Genomic DNA, 19,991 nt, shown 5'->3' with positions numbered 1-19,991 from the left:
ATGTGCATACGTATATTAGAAGCTGGTTGTATGGAGCAAAGCTGAACGCTCTATCCTGGTGTTAACGGCTCTCAGGGCAAGTGGCTAGTTAGTGTTCATGGTGCTGCAAGGGAGTAGCGACCTATCTCCTGTTTCCTGAAGTATTTAGGGCACAGTGAAGGAATGTCACTCTAGTTAGCACTAGGGGGAAATTCTTAATGTTGGGGGGAGGGTGTCCCCGACCCTCGTATTCACATACACCCAGCCATTGAGTCCTGGCCCCTTGTCGGAAGAAATGGTCACGGGGCAGAAGTGTTTAGTACGGAGTGAAGCAGGGTTAAGTCCCAGGGAATTCCTGCTGGGCACACCCTGCCAGAGTCCAAGTGAGCAGTGCGGTCTGAGTAAGGGTTTTGGGGGTCTTTTCCTTTCTGGCTCCTCCCCAACGGAATCGGACGCAGGTTCACTCCGAAGCACCTATTCCCGCTGGCGCAGAGGGTTTCTAAAGCTTTTTTTTTTTGGGGGGGGGGGGGATTTGAGACCGGGTTTCTCTGTGTAGCTTTGCGCCTTTCCTAGAACTCACTTTGTAGCCCACCCAGGCTGATCTCGAACTCACAGAGATCCACCTGGCTCTGCCGAGTGCTGGGATTAAAGGCGTGGGCCACCACCGCCCGGCTCTCTAAAGCTTTTGAAATGCTGGGCAGAGTACTGCCCCAGGATAGCCCGAGGAATCTCTCAGTGGCATCGACTCCCAGTTTAGCCCCTTGGTTCGGACGCGGGAATTTGTCAAGCCTGTCTAGGACACAGACCAGGCGGGCGCACCAGGGAACCTGGGTAGCAGCGGTGGCGCATGCGTGCGGTCAGGACGGCATAGCCGCTCTACCCTCGCTGCGTCTCTGTGGCCGGATGATTTCTTCCGCTTGCTGTGCGGCCTGCCGCTCTAGGCCGGCAATCTCGCTGGCCTCCCCTCTAGTTCCGTGGCGGCTCTGGAAATGGCTGCGGGATCCCGTTGGCCGCGGTAAGTGACTTTGTGCAGCGAAGGAGGGCGGGAATCTTTTGGACCCGAAAGGCGCTTGGAATCGGGACTAAGCGGCGCCGCGCCATGCCCGCAGCCCAATTCCTGCGAGCGGCGTTATCGCGCCGAGAAAATGGCGTCGCGGCCCGCTGGGCCCTTTCCGGCCCCGGACAGAGGGGTCGCGGAGGAGCGCGCGAGGGCGGGCGGGCGGGCGGTCTGCGTCTGGTTGAATTGTGTGGTCCAGGCTGGTCCGAGCCTGGGAGGCTGTGAAACCCTTTGAGTGCAGTCGGAGTTGCGGGCCCAGCCGGCCACAGCCTCACGTCCTCGGCACTTGTGGTAAAACACTTGTGGTAGGACGTGACTGGGCCTGGGTGTGGGTTCGCGGGTGTACGAGCAGATATCTTGGGGAGCGGGGGGCTTTGGGGAAGATCTAGCCCCAGTCTCGTGTGTGACTTAGGGCCTGGGCGTTGCCTCCGGCTCTCATTACCTCTTACCAATGTTGGTGACCAGGTGCGTGTTCATGTCGATTAATCTTAAGTGACTTGAGTAAGAGGCCCTGGTTTTGATTCAGAGTGCTATGTATTGTTTAATTTTCCACAAAAGGAGGCTCTTTGTTATACTTGATTAACTGGAGGTTCTGTCAGGCAAACTCAGTTATGTACAGATGAGAAACAACACAAAAAAAGGTTGTGCAATTGATTGCCCCTGCCAGCACCCATGACCAGCACTTTCCTCCTGGCACTCAGGGCATGTGTAGCATCACAATGGCTTGCTGAAGACATGTGCTAGGGGGCTGAGAGCCAGATAGGTCTTGAAGGTGAGATGGTATGTCTTCCTGTGGAATGGTCGTTCGCAGGAATTTTCTTTTGTCAGTAAAGCTCTCTGGACCTCTGGTAGGTACTGCCTTAATAGGCTCAAGAGTCTTAATTCCCGAGCCAGTACTGAGCAGCTCAAGGAATGATTTCTCAGCATATGGATGCTGTGCCAGGCTTTACACATTGATCATCAGGACATGTTTTACCATGTTATACACCTGTACCACGATGCCAGGTGGCTTCTGTTTGGCTCTGGAAAAACAAAGATTCGATATGTAAACCAGCCTGTTTCACAGTGCTCTTAGATCCCTGTACAGTGTTCCATGTTTTAGGATGCTTCTCATGCTTAAGTCCCAACTAAGAAATTGTTCTGAAATGGAGTCTTTTTTGAACCTTACTTAGATGACTGGGTCCTATATAGATAAAGCCCATTAGTTCCTATGATTGTGTCAAATGATGTGTGTTGATTCGGTTACAAAGGTTATGATTAACAGACAGTGATAGTGTGCTCTTAGTAAAGAGGAGGTCAAAGCCCAAAGTCTGAGTTGTGCTCATTTGTTCTGAGTGTGCAAGCTCACCTGTGAGACAGACCATGTTGACCAGGCTTTAGTTTATTTTCCGAGCAGTCAGTTTGAGAAGTTGATAAGGGAAGGTGAGTAGGCATTTGTACATACTTTTCTGGAAGCTAGAGAGATGATGGGTCAGCTGTTCTGTTTCTCTTCTAGAGAAACTGTTCTAGAGCTCCTTTTTTCTCTTCTAGAGGACCAGAGCTTGGTTCCCAAGCATCTATGTCATCTGGAGGGCTCACAAACACTTCTTAACTCCAGCTCCAGGAAATCCTATGCCCTCTTCTGGTCCTTTGGGCACCTGCACACAAGTGGCAGATACATTTTTAAAAAGAATGATTCTATGCTTGTGTCAATTTATTCCTGGGTGTTGATTTTCTTCTGCACTATTTGTAGGACATATACTTCTGTGTGTCAAATGTGTAAGTGCTAGGGATATGTTTTTCATGTGCTGATAGAAACTTAAGTGATACATAATATACCATGAAAAGGTAAGCCAGGTTTTTCCAAAATGAAGGTGGCTTTATTGTGGTTGGGTCAAGAGAATGGGCTGGAGAGATATCTCATGTTAAGAGCATGTACTGCTCTTCCAGAGGACCTGAGTTCAGTTCCCAGCACCCATGCCAGGCAGCTCACAGCAGCATATAACTCCACTCCAGCTTCGGGGATCTGACACCTCTGGCCTCCACAGGCACCTGCTCTTGTGCACGTACAAATATGCATACACAAAATTAAAAACAATAAAAATAGATAAAAATTTTCAAATAATTTGTTTTATGCTTATGGGTGGTTTGCCTGAATGTATGTCTGTATGCCACATGTGTGCCTGGTGCCCTCAGATGTCAGAAGAGGGTAACTGATCTCCTGGAACTGGAGTTACAGATGGTTATGAGTTGCCATGTGGGTGCTGGTTATCAAATCCTGATTCTCTGGAACAGCATTTAGTACTCTTAACCACTCTACCATCTCTCCAGCCTCATAAGTTTTTTTAAGGATAATATTTATACAGAAAAATATCTTAAAACAGTACAGAAACACTGCAAATAGCCCATGTTATAGCTGTTTGAATGTTCAGAAGCACAGATATGTGTGGCACTGTGTAGCTATTTGTCAGTGCTCTTTTCAAGTATTGTGGAACCTGCTCAAGGGTTGATGTCTTGAAATTTTACCTTTTGTGACAACATGACTGTGTGCACTATTATATTAGTCTGCTAAATCAAAGGGAAGCAGTTTCCCCCGGCATGAGATCAGGCATCACAATGTTCGCTTTGATGCTCTTGGTTAAATATGACCCTAAATCCTACAGGAAATGTGGACACTTGGGATTTTGGTGTGTGATATTGACCATCTGTTGCACGTTTGCCAAGTGGGTGCTGATTTGATGTCTGACCTGGTAGGGTTTCAGGAAGGATTTTAGGAAACTTGAGGCCTGTGTCGGCCCCACTTCATAAAGGAGGTAATAGCCCAGTGCAAAGTCCACAATTTGCAGCCAGGACTGAAGGCTTGAAGGTTCCTTTTCACACTTGGTTCTTCTTGAGCCTCTACCCTACTCCTACTCAGCTAACTCTAACACCCAAATGTCTTTCAAGGGAATCCTTGCTCTGACTGTTGAGGATAGAAAATACTGGTTATTGGGACTGGAGCAGGAATTCGGAGCCTATATCTAGAGAGCTATCCCCCTGAAAAGCCTGATAGCCAGGGACCATCAGGATTTGTTAGAATGTAGCTAAAGAAAATCATGTCTTTTGGGTCGACACAGCCTTCTTGTTACCTGTTTTTACTTGTGTTGTTAATGTTGAGTAAGTACTGGGTGTTGTTGCTCATAACTGGCTTGAGAATGGAGTTCAGCTGTGTGTTGATCTGCAAAAGATAATACAGGAAACACTGTTAGAACTCCTTTATCAGTGCCATACTTTGTTATCCTTACCCCCCCACCCCCAAATAAAAAAACGAAAGGGAAAAAAACCCCATGCATTGTCCCCTACTAATCTCAAGGAAGGAAAGGAAGATTCTAGCTGAAGTAACAGCTTCTGACTTGAGTTTCCCAAGCCTTACAGCCTCCTCAGAGTAATAACTGAACCTCAATGAGGAGGGAAGAAGATGGGATAAAGATTGGGTCTGGTTATTGCCCTTGTGAATCCAGGCTAGATAGAAAGGGTGCTTTTTACAGGTAGACAGCAAGTGTGGGAACTCTGTGCTCAGTCCCCATACCAGCCATTCTCAAACTAAACTCTGGGGTCTTTATACTCAAAAATTCCTGGTGACACTAAAGAGCTTTTGATTTAGGCTTTGTTGATCCTGATTGTTTGATTTTACAACTGATACATTTAAACCTTTTATTCATTTTTAAATACTTAGTTAAACTCATCTTCCCTTATGTTAACAAATATTTTGTGGGAACTAATTTCTAAGTCTAAGACCACTTCATGAGAAAAGTAATGTTTATGCTTTTTGTAAATCTGTTTATCTCACAGTGACTGGTTTCTTCCATCTGTTTCTACTTTGAGTGGCACATCACTATCACCTAGCTTCGGAAAAAGTGTGAATATAATTCTCAGTGACAATAAAAAGAGCATGTGATACCTTAGTGCTGTGCAAATAGCTTTGATCTGGGGATCCAATTATACGTTGTAACCATTACTGTTCATAACAATTAAAAATGCTCGTTTTGGTTTCTTTTTTTTTTTTTTTTTTTTTTTTGCAACAGGGTCTCACTATGTGGCTCTGACTGTCCTGTTAATCGCTATGTAGACCAGGCTAACCTGCCTATGCCTCCTTAAGAGTGTTCTTATTGCCAGGTGAGGCGGCACATGCCTTTGATCCGAGCTCTCAGGAGGTGGAGTCAGGTGGATCTTTGAGTTCGAGGCCAGCCTGGACTACAGAGCAAGTTCTAGGACAGTCAGCACTACACAGAAACCCTGACTTGAAAAGGGTGCTCTTATTGTTGAAGTGAGTTGAAAGAATAGTTGACTCTAAACATCTAGAAGAACATATCACTTTTATACTATTAGACAGTATCTTTGAACTATTTTCATTGTCTCAACCAGTTTCTTGCTTTGGGGAAAGGTATGGAACAAATGATTTTCTTGTGACATTGAAGGTGCTTTCATTCAGTTCATGCTCCTCCAAGGGAAGTGAGTTAGGAGTTGCCATTTCCATGACACTTAGGATAATGCCACATTCAGCTAGTGATGTCTGCATGGGAGAGGCACCAGGATTGTGTTTGACCAGCCCTTTGCATTTACCGTAGGATGTAATATGCTTTTATTGTAGACAGTGGGACATAAGATGGTATAACTAACCTTCATCTGGGGCTGTGGAAGTGAATATTAGCTCCAGGTCCTGGGGACTCCCATGTCCTTTGCTTGTAGGCTAAAAAAGGGTCCTCCAAGTCTTGTGCATGTGCACATATAGTTGAGTAGTCAGCCTATGAGTACAGTGTGGGTACTGGGTTTCCTGATAAGCATAAGAAATCAATGACAAATGCAGAGTAATCTGGTGGTGCCCTTAGAGCAACGGTACCTATCCAGAGCCCCACTGTCTCTGGAAATGTGAAAGAGGCAGGAGGGGAGCCCACCCTGTGTAGCTGCTTTAAGAGACTTGGTGCCCTGCCCCAAACAAGGCAGTGCTAGTCTCACAGTTTCTAGTTCCTGGCTACCACGAAAAGAGTTGAAATTTCCTTCCTGAATTGCCACCAAACTTAAAAGCCTATACTTTTTTACTAGAAGCTGGAAGGAGTGAATCTGTGGGATACAGAGAGGCCTGGGACCTAGCTGCAACATCAGTCCTCAAAGTGGTTTTTTGTCTTGACAAGTGTTTGGTCTCCATGGTTTTATAGAGCAGTAATAACTGTGAAGGATATTTTTGTTGGTTGTTTTTTTTTTTTGTTGATTTTTTTTTTTTTAAAGATATGGTTTCTCTGTGTAGCCTTGGCTGCCCTAGTACTTACTCAGTAGACCCAGGCTGATCTCAAACTCACAGAGTTCTGTCTGCTTCTGCCTTCACAGAGTTCTGCCTGCTTCTGTCTTCCAACTGCTGGGATTAGAGGCATGCGCCACCACCTCCTGGCTTTTTTTTGGGGGGGGGGGGGATGATTTCCTTGTAACTTTTCCTCATTTTCTTTCACCTAACCAGAATAAGTTAATAACATGTGATTTGGTAGATAACATTTGTATTGCTGAGCAGTAGACACTGAGAGAAATAAAAACTGGGTTTCTTAATTTTCTTTCATGGGCCCAAGCATCAACACATGTGATAGAAAATTTTGGCAGCTACAGACCTTGGGGCTCAATGACAAGCACCAGGCCTTGCAGCCCACTGGGTAAGAGTCATGGACAGCAAGTTGCTCCTACTGAGAGGAGCAGTTTCCCATTTCTGAACAGGCTGAATTTCCTAGGCACATTCTAATAAAAGTTTAGAGTTTAAAAAGAGCCTTTTCTTAGATAATCTTTCATGTTTTATAAACAAGGTTAGCATCTTTTAAGTCCCATTTACTTAACAGATTTCCCATATAAAAGATCTTTAATAATAGAAAGTATAAGTAAGTAATGATAAACTGGCCTAACCTGTCAGAATTAACAAATTCTGAGTTAGATCAAAATATTATTTATTACAGCACTGGATAGAATTTCTAACAAGTTAGAATTACTTTGAAATTAAATTTGGGGACACTAAAGGACTCTTGTTGGTATTCAGTAGAGTACTCAGGCCCTGGGCTCACCCCCAGCATTGTATAAGTCAGGTGAAGCATGCCAGTCTTCTTAGCATCCCAACACTTAAGAGGTAGAGGCAGGTGTATTTGAAGTCAGAGTCATCCTTAGCTACATAGGGAGCTGGAGGACAGTCTGGACTACATGAGAGCCTGTCTAAAGTAAAATAGCTTTGAATATTATTTCAAGGAAAACTGAAGTTTGGAAACATATGTTGCATCCAGTAGGGCAAAATGTGCATGTACACTTGGGTATTAAGAGTCATGACTGTCATGACTGGTTTTCTGGACTTGCTGTGGCATGAGTGTAGGAACTTCATCGTGGCCATATGTCACATTCAAAGTAGCCCCTACTGAGAGCTAAGAAGTTAGTTTTATGGCTGTGGCTGTAGACATCTTTAGTGCACAGCAGTTAGAATAGTGGTTGTTGAATCTTCAGATTAGAGTGGTTAAAAGGTCATGTACCACACTCTGATATTTTAAACTGATATTTTAACATTTGGGGAGAGTGGGTTTTGCTTAATTTCTCCTTTGCAATGATAATGATGTTTTGCTGAGTCAGGAAATGGGAAGGGAATTTGGAGGTTTTTTTGGAGCACCTAGGATGGAAGGAAGATTGTGGATGCTGCTACTCACTGTCTTGCACTATCCACTATTATCTTAACTAGTAGAAATGGCACAAAGCTAAAGTTCTTTTTATATTTCATGGACTTCTATGGGATTCCTGAAACCTGCCTTGAACCTGAGTGGTCAAAACTTTCTAAAATAATAGACCAACATAATGAGTTTTCCTGACAGCTGATTTGTGCACCCATACATAAGGGACCCTGTGCTCCCACTGAGGACTGGGTTTGTAAAATACACATTTCCCTTTAGAATATCTTTGGAGCCAAGAAAGATGGCTCAGTGGATGAGTGTTTGCTGCCAAGCCTAGTAGCCTGAGTTTGATCCTTTGAATCTGTATGGTGAAAAGAGATAAGTGACTACTGCCAGTTGTCCTCTGACCTCTACACACCCACGCCATAGCAGACATGTGCATGCACATACACAGAGAAAATAAATGTAATTTAAAAAATTTTAATATCCTTGGACAAAATGTACATGCTGTTTTTATTAGGCTTAGCTCTCAGGTGCATACCTATGTCACTTTCCTATGGGGAGTTGGTACTTGTACATCTTGTGGGATGTCTCCTTGGATGATAAGGCACTGCAGCTGTCAGGCTCAGTGTTTGGCAAGCATGATCTCCAATACAAATGATGTGAGTCTTAAGAAAAGCAACTGAGGATTTCTTGATAAACATAAAATTTGCACTTTCAAGAGAAAATTAGAGTTTTGCAAACTTACATCTGTCATTGTGAGCTTGATAGCTTTCCAGTAATTTAAGCATTACTGAGGCAATCCAAGCTGTTACAGATGCCTTTCTTCTCTAACTCAGCATGAAATTCTGTGCTCTAGTGCTTTCTAAATGACCCATGTGTATGTGGTCAGAAGATGCAAAAGACTCAGATAGTGCCAGACAGGCCAGTGGGTTAATACAAGAAAGTAAGAGACCTTGATTGGGCTTTAGAGTCTACAGCGCTGCTGATTTTTGAGACTGCTGCTGTTGATTTGGTGTGGTTTCAAAGAACATCTACAACTATGTAAAGTGAATGACATGCCTCTGTAAGGTGAGACTTTCTTCATAGAGTTCACTCAAAACCATACAAGGCAAAAGCATATTTGGAAATCCTGTTATCTTTTGTTAAGCCAGAGACCTGCAAAAATAAATAATACTACCATTCTTAATGCTTGTGTGATTTTGGAAATAACAAAAAAAAATAAGTATAATAGACTTTTAATAAATGACTTTTCAGAAATAGCAATACATTCCACATAAACAAAAGATCGTTGGAGTCTCAGTGTATTTTGCTGAGACCAAAAGCTTTGAAACCTACCATCTAAGAATGTTAGCCATATACCTTGTTTCTGCTCTCACTCTTCAGCATGTAGTTGGCATTGAATCTTTGGAAGCTCTGTCCCTAACAGCACTGTTGAGAAATGGTAGCTCTTTTTTTGAGGACAAGAACCTCACTAGTATAGCCCATGTTGTCCTTGATTTTGCTACAGTCCTCATATCTGCTCCCCTTGATTACTGAGATTATAAGTGTATGCCATCACACCTGGCTTTAAGTTGTATGTGTGTGTTGTTTGTGTGTGGTGTGTACGTGTGAATGTGCATGCCTGTGTGCCTGGCATTCTGTGTCTTACTCTGTTGCTTTCTACATTATTTCCTTAAGACAGTCTCACTGAACTGGAAGCTTGGCATTTAGCTAGACTGTGGCCATCAAGTGTTTAGGATCTGCCTTTCTGAGCACTTTCTAATGTTGGGGTTACCATTGTAGTGCATGCAGCCATACCAAGCTTTCTATGTGGGTGCTGGAAATTTGAACTTTGTCCTCATGCTTACAAAGCATGTATCCTACTGAGCCACCCCCAAACCCCTACATAAAATTTTAATGCTGTAATTTCATTGTATAATCTGTACTTCTGGTTAACAGCAAACAGTGGGTTTTAGCTGAGAGGTGGGGAAAATGCCCTTTATAAGCATCTGGTTTAGTGGCTCACACCTTTAATTCTAGCATTCAGGGGAAGACTAAAGACAGTAGGATTGCCATGAGCTCTAGGGCATCTTGGCCTAGAGTCAGACCCTGTTCAGAAAGAGACTGAAAGAGATTGTGCATGCGCTTAGAAATGTAGAAAATTAATTGTAACTTTAGTACACTCAGAAATGGTCACTTTTTTCTTCTTTGGGGGAGAAACTGTTAATATGATATGATTTCAATTTCATGGCCACTTTTTATATGGACTGTGCTGTGTAGTGTGCAGAATTATATACTAATTTGGGTTAGAAATGTGACACAATTTTTTACTTATTCGTTAGTGGTGCTAGGCTTGGTACCCTGGACCTTGTGCACGCTAGGCAAGTGTTCATTACTGTGCTATAGCTACAGCTCTTACTTAGTTTTATAAAATGGTCTCCTTATATAACTGAGGTCGTCCTTGAACTAGCCTTTCTCCTATCCTCCCTATCCCTTCAGTACTGAGATTCACATGCCTGTTTCGGTGGTGCAAGGCGCCAACACTGTTTTTTACTTATACCTTATGATATGTTTCATTTTGTTTGTACTTTTGTCGATACATTATGTGCTTTTATTTCACAAACTGAATTTTTAGTAGTTTTCTGCATTGGCAGAGTTATGAAAAAATTTTCAAATACAGAATAATCTATTATGAATGACTTCTGTCTTATTCTACTTAGTAGAAATACCTGAATTTTTGCTTCTTAATATTCAGGAGTATTCTAAATACTTAGAAACATGTTTATTCTTCAGGTTAACCTGTATTTTATAAATGTTGGGCATCTAATCCATGATAGACAGCCACTACCAGTGAGCTCATGTATGAATTGAATCTTCAAAAGAAATTCTTTTTAAGTTATTTTGTGTGTGTGAATGTTCTGTCTGCAAGTATGTCAGTGTACCACATATGTGCTTGTTGCCCGTGGAAGTCAAATGAGGGTGTTAGATTTTCTGGGGATACTCTGGAACTGGAATTGTGGGTACTAGGGACCAAACCCAGGTCCTCTGCATAAGCAACAAATGCTCTTAATTCCTGAACCATCCCTTCAATCCCTATAAATTGAATCTTTTTAAATGCTTTTCATTCCTGAGATTATTGTGGGTTTTTTTTTTTTTTTTTTTTTTTGTCTTTATAAGTACTCGGTATTATAAAGGTGTTTCCATTTTACTCTAAGAACAGTTTCTGACTTCTTGTTTTGTTGTCTGTTTAGTTTTGTTGCTGTTTGTTTGTTTGTTTTTCCCAAGACAGGGTTTCTCTGTGTAGCTTTGCGCCTTTCCTGGAACTCGATTTGTAGACCAGGCTGGCCTCGAGTGCTGGGATTAAAGGCATGCACCACCACTGCCCGGCTGTTTTTGGTTTTTTAAGACAGTTTCTCTGTGTAGCTTTGTGCCTTTCCTGGAACTAACTCTGTAGCCTAGGTTGGCCTCGAACTCACAGAGATCTGCCTGCCTCTGCCTCCTGAGTGCTGGGATTAAAGGCGTGTGCCACCCCCGCCTGGCATCTGTTTAGTTTTTGAGGTGCCACATAGATTCAATCAACCCAAGTCCTGTGACCTGGTCCAGCCAGTAGTTTCTGAACTCTGGAAGTTGATTTTTTTTTTTTTTTTTTTTTTTTTTTTGCTAGCCTTCCATGTGATAGAAGCTATAGTGACCCCCCCCCCCCCCCCATAGCTACATGGATTGGACATGAGGTCTAAATGTCATTGTCACTTTAAGGATGCATGGAATGTTTGCTCTTTGTTTTGGGTTACTAGGGAGACCACAGTTAGCTGGAAGGCAGTTGGAGCCAGGCAGAGAGAGGAGTTAAGAGGTGAGTTCTGCTCAGAATTGATGGCTTTGGCCCTTGTAGTTTAAAAGACTGGCTAGAAACAAAGGCATCTGGAGAGAGTGTTTAGATTATGATTGTATGAAAAAGGAAAGGAGAGGGCTGGTTTGGATGTTAGGGGGCGTAGAGGGTGGGTGGAAGGTATTCTGCTTTTTTGAGATAGAGCCTGAAAACAGTGTCATTAGTTAGGACCTTACCAGGAAGATTGGGCAAAATTAAAATGATTATTTATTTACTTACTTATTTTGGATTGAAACAGTCTCCTGTGTAGCCCAGACCTCTGTAACACATGATCTTCTGTCTGTTTCAGCCTCTGTGTGCTGGGTTACAGATATGTACCACCCTGCCTGGCTCCCAGATATACATAGATAACCATATCACATTGGTGTTTAGTAAATATAAATTTAGTCCTCTAAATTTCTTAGTTTTTAAATTAACTTATGATACTTCTATACTGTTAAGATTTTAAAAAACAATTATATAATTTTGTTATTCAGGCTTTCCGCTTTTTATTTTCTCCTCTCAGTGTTGTGTTTCTTTGTGCTGGGTCTGCTTCATGATAGGCTCTTCTTTTTTTTTTTTTTTTTTTTTGGTTTTTCGAGACAGGGTTTCTCTGTGTAGCTTTGCGCCTTTTCCTGGAACTCACTTGGTAACCCAGGCTGGCCTCAAACTCACAGAGATCCGCCTGGCTCTGCCTCCCGAGTGCTGGGATTAAAGGCGTGCACCACCGATGCCCTGTGCCTTCTTCTCACCTTGCCTTTGACTCTTGTCTGGGTGGCCCCTTCTTTCAGAGTACACCAGTATCACTACTTCCCTATTCTTCAGGTATTTTTGTAGGTCACTCTCAGAGTAGATTTGCTTTTTCTTGGTTGTTGGTGTGTGGTTTAATCACAGTTGCTTAAGATCTGTAACATGTTTTCCCTTTCCTGTAGGAGCTTGCTCAGGAAGCAGTCTACACTGTCCCTTTGGTTGTTGGAAGCTCCAGAATCTTCTCACTGATGAGCTAAGACTGACAAAGGTGTGGTGAGACTTGGCTATCTGCTGGACCTGGTTTCCAGGTTTATTGTTATATGTAGGATTTTTCAGCCAAAGATTTCCAAGCTTTCAGTTTAGGGACAGGTAAGTGGCATTATTAGTATAAAGAAATTAATATAATGTAGCATTTATATGTGTTTTTAATAATCTAAAGTATCAGATTTTATACTCTTAACTTGAGCACAGCTTTGTTTAATGAATGGCCATTGTTAAGAATTTGTCTGGTTGTTTCTTTGTTTTCACTTTGGCTATGTTATCATTTTTTTAAACCTTAATTGTGTAGTTTCTGTCTGATGAGAAAATAATTTTTTGTTTGTTTGTTTTTTGTTTTTGTTTTTTTTCGAGACAGGGTTTCTTTGTGTAGCTTTGGAGCCTGTCCTGAAACTTGCTCTGTAGTCCAGGCCTGCCTCTGCCTCCCAAGTGCTGGGATAAAAGGCATGTGCCACCACCTCCCAGCACGAGAAAACAATTTTGTAGAGGAAAAGTGGAGTTGCCTCCTGGGTCCTGGGCTGGAGGACTTCTTAGGAAGGCTGGACAGGGTGGCCCCTAGACTACACTCTGAGTAGAGATGCAGTATTGCCTGAAGTTAGGATGCAGCTGTCTTGCTTCAGCCTGTGTCTGGAGTATGGCTCAGTGGTAAAATAGGAGAGTTTAGTTTAAAAGTGTTTTGGTGCAAAGCTTGTTTTGCATAAACAGCAAGACCATACTTCTCTCCCCCAAATTTTCTGACTAGAATGAACAAGCCACTATAGGAGGCACAGTTTGATATTTACTCAGCTCTGTGTATTTAATTTTTTTCTTAATTTTTAGAATTTTTAACTTTTATGTGTATGGACGTTTTGCATGATTGTGCACCATGTGTATGCAGTGTCAACAGAGGCCAGAGGTGCTGAGGGTAGAATAAGTTATTAGCTCTCTTGTGGGTGCTGGGACTCAAGCTCAGATTCTGAAGAGTAGCCAGTGCTCTTAGCTGCTGAACATCTCTCCATCCCTAGCTATGTTTATTTAAAAGGAATACACTAGGTGGGCATCGTGATGATGTCTTTAATCTCAGCAGTGGGGAGGCAGAGGCAGGTGGATCTTTGAGTTCAAGGCCAGCCTGTATAGCATGAATCTTAAAGAGTCTTATTAATAAAAACAAACCTGGAGCCAGGTATTGGGGTGAATGCTGGAAGATCAGAGAAGCAGAACAAGCCACAGCTAACCTCATCTGGCCAACTTCTCAGCTGATCCTGTTTCCTCAGACTAGATGCCTCTCAGCTGAACTGTGCTGCTCAAAAGCCTAAAAGCTTAACCAGCCAAATGCTTCTAGTTTCTGGTCCTTACACCTTATATATCTTTCTACTTCCTGCCATCACTTCCTGGGATTAAAGGCTCTTGTTAGCACTCCTAGCTGTTTCCAGTGTGGCTTTGAACTCACAGAGATCCAGACGGATCTCTGCCTCTGGAATGCTAGGATTAAACGCATGTGTGCCACCATTTTCTGGCCTCTGTATCTAGTGGCTGTTCCGTTCTCTGACCCCAGATAAGTTTATTAGAATGCACAATATTTTGGGGAACACAGATTCAACACAAGCCTGGTCTACATAGCAAGTTCTAGGAAGTGATTATTCACTCAACAGCTTCACAAGGCCTAAAGGTCAAGGTTAGAGGGTGATAAAGATCAGTGCTTGGCAGCCTCTGTAGCTGAGTGACAACTATTTACTAAACTACTAGGAAGGAAAACAATATTTAGGGTACTAATAATTTTAAGTTTTCTGTGTTTTGCATTTTTAGGGTTTTCATTTAATACCAATCCTTTCCCTAAGATGGAACGTGCAATAAAATCATTCATCACTAGCATTTAAATGCTATTAAAGCCTGGACAGCTAGGAAAAGAATTCTCAAGGTATATACCTTTTCCAATTTTGTCATTTTAAGCAATAATGAAAATTTCATCTTTTAGAGAGAAAGTGAAAGACCTGAGTGTGTGGTGGTACATGTTATAGTCTCAGCACTTGGGATGCTAAGGCATGAAGGTCGCCACAAGTTTAAAGCAGACCTTTGCCACATAGTAATAGCAAGACCTTAGGGAGGGATACAGACATGGGGATACTTGGGAGGAATATACCTTGAAGCTGTTGTTTACTTAAATCAGTAGGTACAGGCAGACTAAACAAACTGTGGTCAGGAATCTGGGCAGTTGTTCTTTCTTGGTGTCCACAAGAGTTACTCTATGCTCAGTTGGTTCTATTTTCCGGACACTGTCCTTCCCAGTCTAGGCCCTGGATGAGACTAGAAAAGCCAGGGCCAAAGCCCCAGCCAGACATGGCCAGACTTCTGTGGATAGGCCCAGATGTGGCACACACCATGCGCCTTGTGCTCATTGATGGTCATGAGCAGCCTGACACTACAGAGTGCCTTGAGAATGGTATGGCCTCTATAAGTTACCTCACATACACACCATAGGACACAGTGATCAGAAGCATTAAGTTTATGTGCAGTTCTGCTCCTCTAAGAAAATGTCCTATCTTGCCACTGTTGGTAAGGGGCACTCATTAGGTGTCCCTGGTATGCCATCTAAGACTAGATGGTGTGGTGGCTTGGCAGTTTGTTGGTCACAGTGTGATTGCCTTTTCTCATTAGGTATGGATGATAAAGGGCACCTGAGCAATGACGAAGCACCCAAGGCTATCAAACCCACCAGTAAAGAGTTCAAGAAAACCTGGGGGTTTCGAAGAACCACGATTGCCAAACGTGAGGGTGCAGGAGACACCGAGGTAGACCCCAGTGAGCAGCCACCACAACAGCATAGCCTCTCCCTGCGCCGCAGTGGACGGCAGCCAAAGCGTACTGAGAGGGTAGAAGAGTTCCTTACCACAGTTCGCCGCCGAGGAAGAAAGAGTGTGCCAGTCTCCCTGGAGGATTCCAGTGAACCCACATCCTCCACGGTCACTGATGTGGAAACAGCCTCGGAGGGGAGTGTGGAGAGTAGTTCTGAGATTAGAAGTGGCCCTGCACCTGGCTCCTCAGGGAAGGAACATCCTGCCTCTTCCGAAAAGGCAAAAGGAGGTGATGAGGAAGAAGACACCTCTGACAGTGACAGCGATGGCCTTACTCTGAAGGAACTTCAGAACCGCCTTCGAAGAAAGCGAGAACAAGAACCTGTGGAGAGGCCCCTGAGAGGCATTCAGAATCGCCTGCGGAAGAAGCGCCGAGAGGAGGACCCTGCTGAAACTGGGAGTGCCCTAGCGGGCAGTGCTGATGAGAGTGCACCTCTCTGTAAGCAGGAGCCTGAGGCTAGTCAGGGACCAGTGTCCCAGTCAGAGAAAGAGGACAGAGAAAATCAGTCAGAGGGGATATCAACTCAGGGAAGTAAAGAGGAAGGCCCCAGGGATGTGGGCAAACCAAAGCCTGAGTGTGAGGTTTACGACCCCAATGCCCTGTACTGCATCTGCCGCCAGCCTCATAACAACAGGTAGGTGGGGGGAGGGAACTTGCCCATTTTCAGAGAGCCAAGGGATGGAGACAGCAAGAGGACTCCCGTTTGCCTTGATGCCAAGGAGCCTAAAGCTGGGCTTGCCAAGCAGTTGGTTTATTGAAAAAAGATGAATGAGTGCTATGAAAAAAGAAACAAAAGGAGTGCATACATGTGGACTGCCTAGAGCACCCCCTCCACTGTGGCAGTCACATATGGTCACTTGTGTACAGTCAAAGTGTCCAGCATGAGATGAAAAGCTCACTGCCTCAGTCTCTCAAGCCATGTGTAACCAGTGGACACTGTAGATAGGTGAGAACCATCTGTTGTCCCAAAGATCCAATGGAAGAGTGTTACTCAGGATATGACTGCATCCAGTGTGGTCCTTTGCATGAGTTGGCTGCCAAGTGGTGATGGGGCGTCCAAGTGGGGTTATAGGAGATGAAGTTGCTGCTGCTGCTGCTGCTGCAGCATAGAGATACTCTGAAGCCTCTAGTTCACTCTTAAAGTGGTCCATCCAAAAGATGAAGGGCTGAGGATATAGCTCAGTAGGTAGAGTGCTTGCTTACCATGCATGAAGCCCTGGGTTTGATCTCCAGTGCCTCAAAATGGTGAGGTGGCGTATACCTGTAATCTCAGCTTTCAGTCGAGGCAGGAGAATCAGAAATTGAATATCATCCTTGGCTACATAGAGGGTTTGAGACAAGAGAAACTCTGTCTCAAAAAATAAGTAAATAGAAAGAAAAAATAGGAAGCCGATTTGGAATCCTGGTAACAAAAGGAAGGGCACATGAATGTTTTAGTTCTGATTTCATTTTTTACTTTATTTGCATGTTTTTCATAATGAAATGTTAAAAGTTTGACTTGGTAATGTGTTAGACGTAACTACATAATCTTCCCATTTCAGGTTTATGATCTGCTGTGATCGATGTGAGGAGTGGTTCCATGGAGACTGTGTGGGTATTTCTGAGGCCCGAGGGCGGCTCCTGGAAAGGAATGGGGAAGACTACATCTGCCCAAATTGCACCATTTTGCAAGTGCAGGATGAAACCAATGCCAGTGCCTCTGATGAGCAGGACCCTGGGTGCAGACCTATAGGTGCTGATGGCACAGACTGTACAAGTATAGGGATAGTAGAACAGAAGTCTGGTGAAGACCAGGGGATAAAGGGTAGAATTGAAAAGGCGGCAAACCCCAGCGGCAAGAAAAAACTCAAGATATTCCAGCCTGTAAGTATCTGTCTGCCGTGGCAGGCACAAATGTCAGACTTACTGCTGATAAAACACCAAGATTAGGAAGGTGCCTTTCCTTTGGAATAGTTAGGTATTTTGTGGGGACAGATACTTTATCTCGTCTGGGTCTGAGCCCTGTAAAGGCACATCCTGCTATTGCTTCTATCTTGTATCAGCTTAATGGCATTTTTGCACACATTTTGTCACTGAGGTTGGCCTCCAGTTTGTGACCCTCTGCCTTAGGTATATACCACCAACATGCTCTAATGGAGCTTTCAAGGGAAAATTACCCATCTGTCCAGAGTGCTGTTGACATGTTCTTGTTGTTCATGTTTTGAGTGCTCAGAATTATTGAGAGAAAGGTGACTTGCATTTCCCTCTTAGCATCTTGTTACAGACCATGATGTTCACATTTCCCATAAACTAAGTAAAACTAACAGTCTTTGCTGCTAACGAGAGCTATCTCTTCTCTCTGCATTGCATTTCTCATGAGGAGTGCCACTATTATGTGCATTTTCATTTTGGATCCTTAACCTTCATAGCCTGCCCTCCAGTAGGTGTAGAGTCTAGAATGTCACTGCCTTAGCATTCATTGTGTGCTGCAAGATGAAAATGTGGTGTTGTTAGCACCGTTTACTAAAGGAAGTTGTCAATTTGATATTTTTATTGCCAATATGTTAGACATGGCCTGAATTTTATTCTGTGTAAACTTAGATTTGGTAGAAGAAAAGCAACTAAGTTAAATATTTAACCTGAAAACTGACATTTTGTGCCTGAATAGGTGTAAGGGACATGTCGATGTGTACTTAGCTTTTCCATCAATATAACATTAGAAGTTGTAAGCAGAGACATCCATATGTGCTATTGCCAGTGTGTTGTTTCTGCTGCTGTGTTACAGACTTAGCTTAAAATTCCACTTCTAGTCTCCATGGGTCAGATCCTGGTACAGAGCCCTGACCCCTAAGGGGCACAGAGTTTTTCTAAGGCTTCAGCTTGGCTGGGGCTGTGGTCTCATTAGAAGGTAGCTAGAGATGACCCTCTCTGGGGGCTCTCAAACTGTCAGACATATGTTCCATTCAGTCTTTCCAAATGCATATTTGTCTCATCCAAAATGCATATTTAATTGGGTATCCTGTGTCTTTTGGCAGTATTACCACCACCCAAAAAAGGCTGCCTTTCTTCAAAACCAACTGGATCTCTTCTCTTTTAGAGAATGGCACATTTTTTCTTTTAAGAATTTTCACCTGAGGGCTGGGTGTGGCAGAGCCCACATTCTGGAGGCAGTATGAGTTTAAGGCTTTCCTGGTCTATATAGTGACTTCCAGGCCAGCCAAGACTACATTAGGAGACTTGTTTTTTCTCCTGGGTGCCTGGAAAGGTAGCTCAGTGATTAAGAACACTAGTTGCTCTTCTAGAGGATCTGGGTTCAATTCATAGTACCCACATGGTGACTCACTGCCATCTGTAACTCAGATGTTAGGGAATTGGATGCCCTCTTTTGTCTTCTGTGGCACTACATGTAGAAAGACACACATGTAGGCAAAACACCTGTACACATAAAGGAATTTTCACCTGAGCCTCTGAGATGGCTCATTGAGTAATGGTGCCTGCCATCAAACTGATGACCTGAGTTATCACATGATAAAAGGAAGGAGCTGACTCCTGAAAGTTGTCCTGACCCCAGCTGTATACATGTGTGCACTTACACACACACACACACACACACACACACACAGAGTAAAAATTTTAACATAATTTGTAACTCATTAAATAAACATTTTGACTTTTTTCATAATGTTTTATTTTTAATGTGTATGTCTAGGGAGGTAATGTATACAGTTCAGGTGCCCTCAGAGGTCAGAAGTCTAAACTTATAGGCAGTGATGAGTTCCCTGACATGGTCTTCTGTAAAAGCATTCCAAGCCATATTTCCAGCCCTGCTCTGACTCTTGATATCGTTTGGGACCTGCACATGTTTTCTGTAGAGGGCATGTTGATCTGAAGCTCTCATGTATATAGAGCTTGCTAGGACAGTTAAGGGGGAAATGAGTTTGTATAGTTCACATAAACAAAGACAGGGTCTTACTGTGTAGCCTAGGCTGGCCTAGAACTTGGGAATCTTCGACCTTCCTTTCCCAAGTGCTAGAATTAATTGTATTAAAGATTGTGCCATCATGCACAGCTAACAAATAAAAATAGATTTTTATTCCTATCAAAAATATTGTTAGAGCCAGCCATAGTGATAGACACTTTGCACCTTTAGTCGTAGCACTGGGGAGGCATAAGCAGGTAGATCTCTGAGTTCAAGGCCAGCCAGGGCTGCATAGCAAATTTCAGACTAGCCATAATTTAATAGTGAGACACCCTCTCAAAAACCACCCGAACAAACAAACAAAAATACCACTAGTGTCACAATCGCAGTAACCATCAATGCCATCAGTAGTGCTGTCACAGCAGTCACTACTAGTGTCAGTACATACATTGTCTGAAGTCACCTGTTTCATTCTGCAGGTCGTAGAGGCTCCTGGTGCTGCTAAGTGCATTGGCCCTGGGTGTTCCAATGTAGCACAGCCTGATTCAGTGTACTGCAGTAATGATTGCATTCTCAAACACGCTGCGGCTACCATGAGATTTCTAAGTTCAGGTAAAGAACAAAAACCAAAACCCAAGGAAAAGGTCAAGATGAAGCCAGAAAAGTTCAATCTTCCAAAATGCAGTGTTCAGGTAAGCTGACCAAAGTCAC

At 43.3% G+C, this 19,991-nt stretch overlaps 1 protein-coding gene across 10 annotated transcripts in view; it reads left to right on the top strand.

The window, feature by feature from the left end:
- Dido1 (death inducer-obliterator 1) overlaps window positions 1-19,991 on the top strand; it is a 58,044-nt gene that overhangs the window by 9,872 nt on the left and 28,181 nt on the right. For 2 of the 10 annotated variants that reach the window (XM_052724199.1, XM_052724203.1), the window contains exons 2-6: window positions 12,457-12,542; window positions 14,336-14,447; window positions 15,185-16,016; window positions 16,924-17,245; window positions 19,760-19,972. In XM_052724199.1, the coding sequence (XP_052580159.1) occupies window positions 15,187-16,016; window positions 16,924-17,245; window positions 19,760-19,972 (1,365 nt within the window). In that variant the 5' untranslated portion in view covers window positions 12,457-12,542; window positions 14,336-14,447; window positions 15,185-15,186. Of the gene's footprint in view, window positions 1-863; window positions 995-12,456; window positions 12,644-14,335; window positions 14,448-15,184; window positions 16,017-16,923; window positions 17,246-19,759; window positions 19,973-19,991 lie in introns of those variants that run through there. The other 8 variants (XM_052724197.1, XM_052724198.1, XM_052724204.1 and 5 more) reach the window with 6 other exon arrangements.

This window comes from Peromyscus californicus, unplaced genomic scaffold, assembly GCF_007827085.1.
Source record: "Peromyscus californicus insignis strain IS unplaced genomic scaffold, ASM782708v3 Scaffold_7__1_contigs__length_154581171, whole genome shotgun sequence".
Lineage (NCBI taxonomy): Eukaryota > Metazoa > Chordata > Mammalia > Rodentia > Cricetidae > Peromyscus > Peromyscus californicus.
This window is presented reverse-complemented; position numbering and strand designations above follow the sequence as displayed.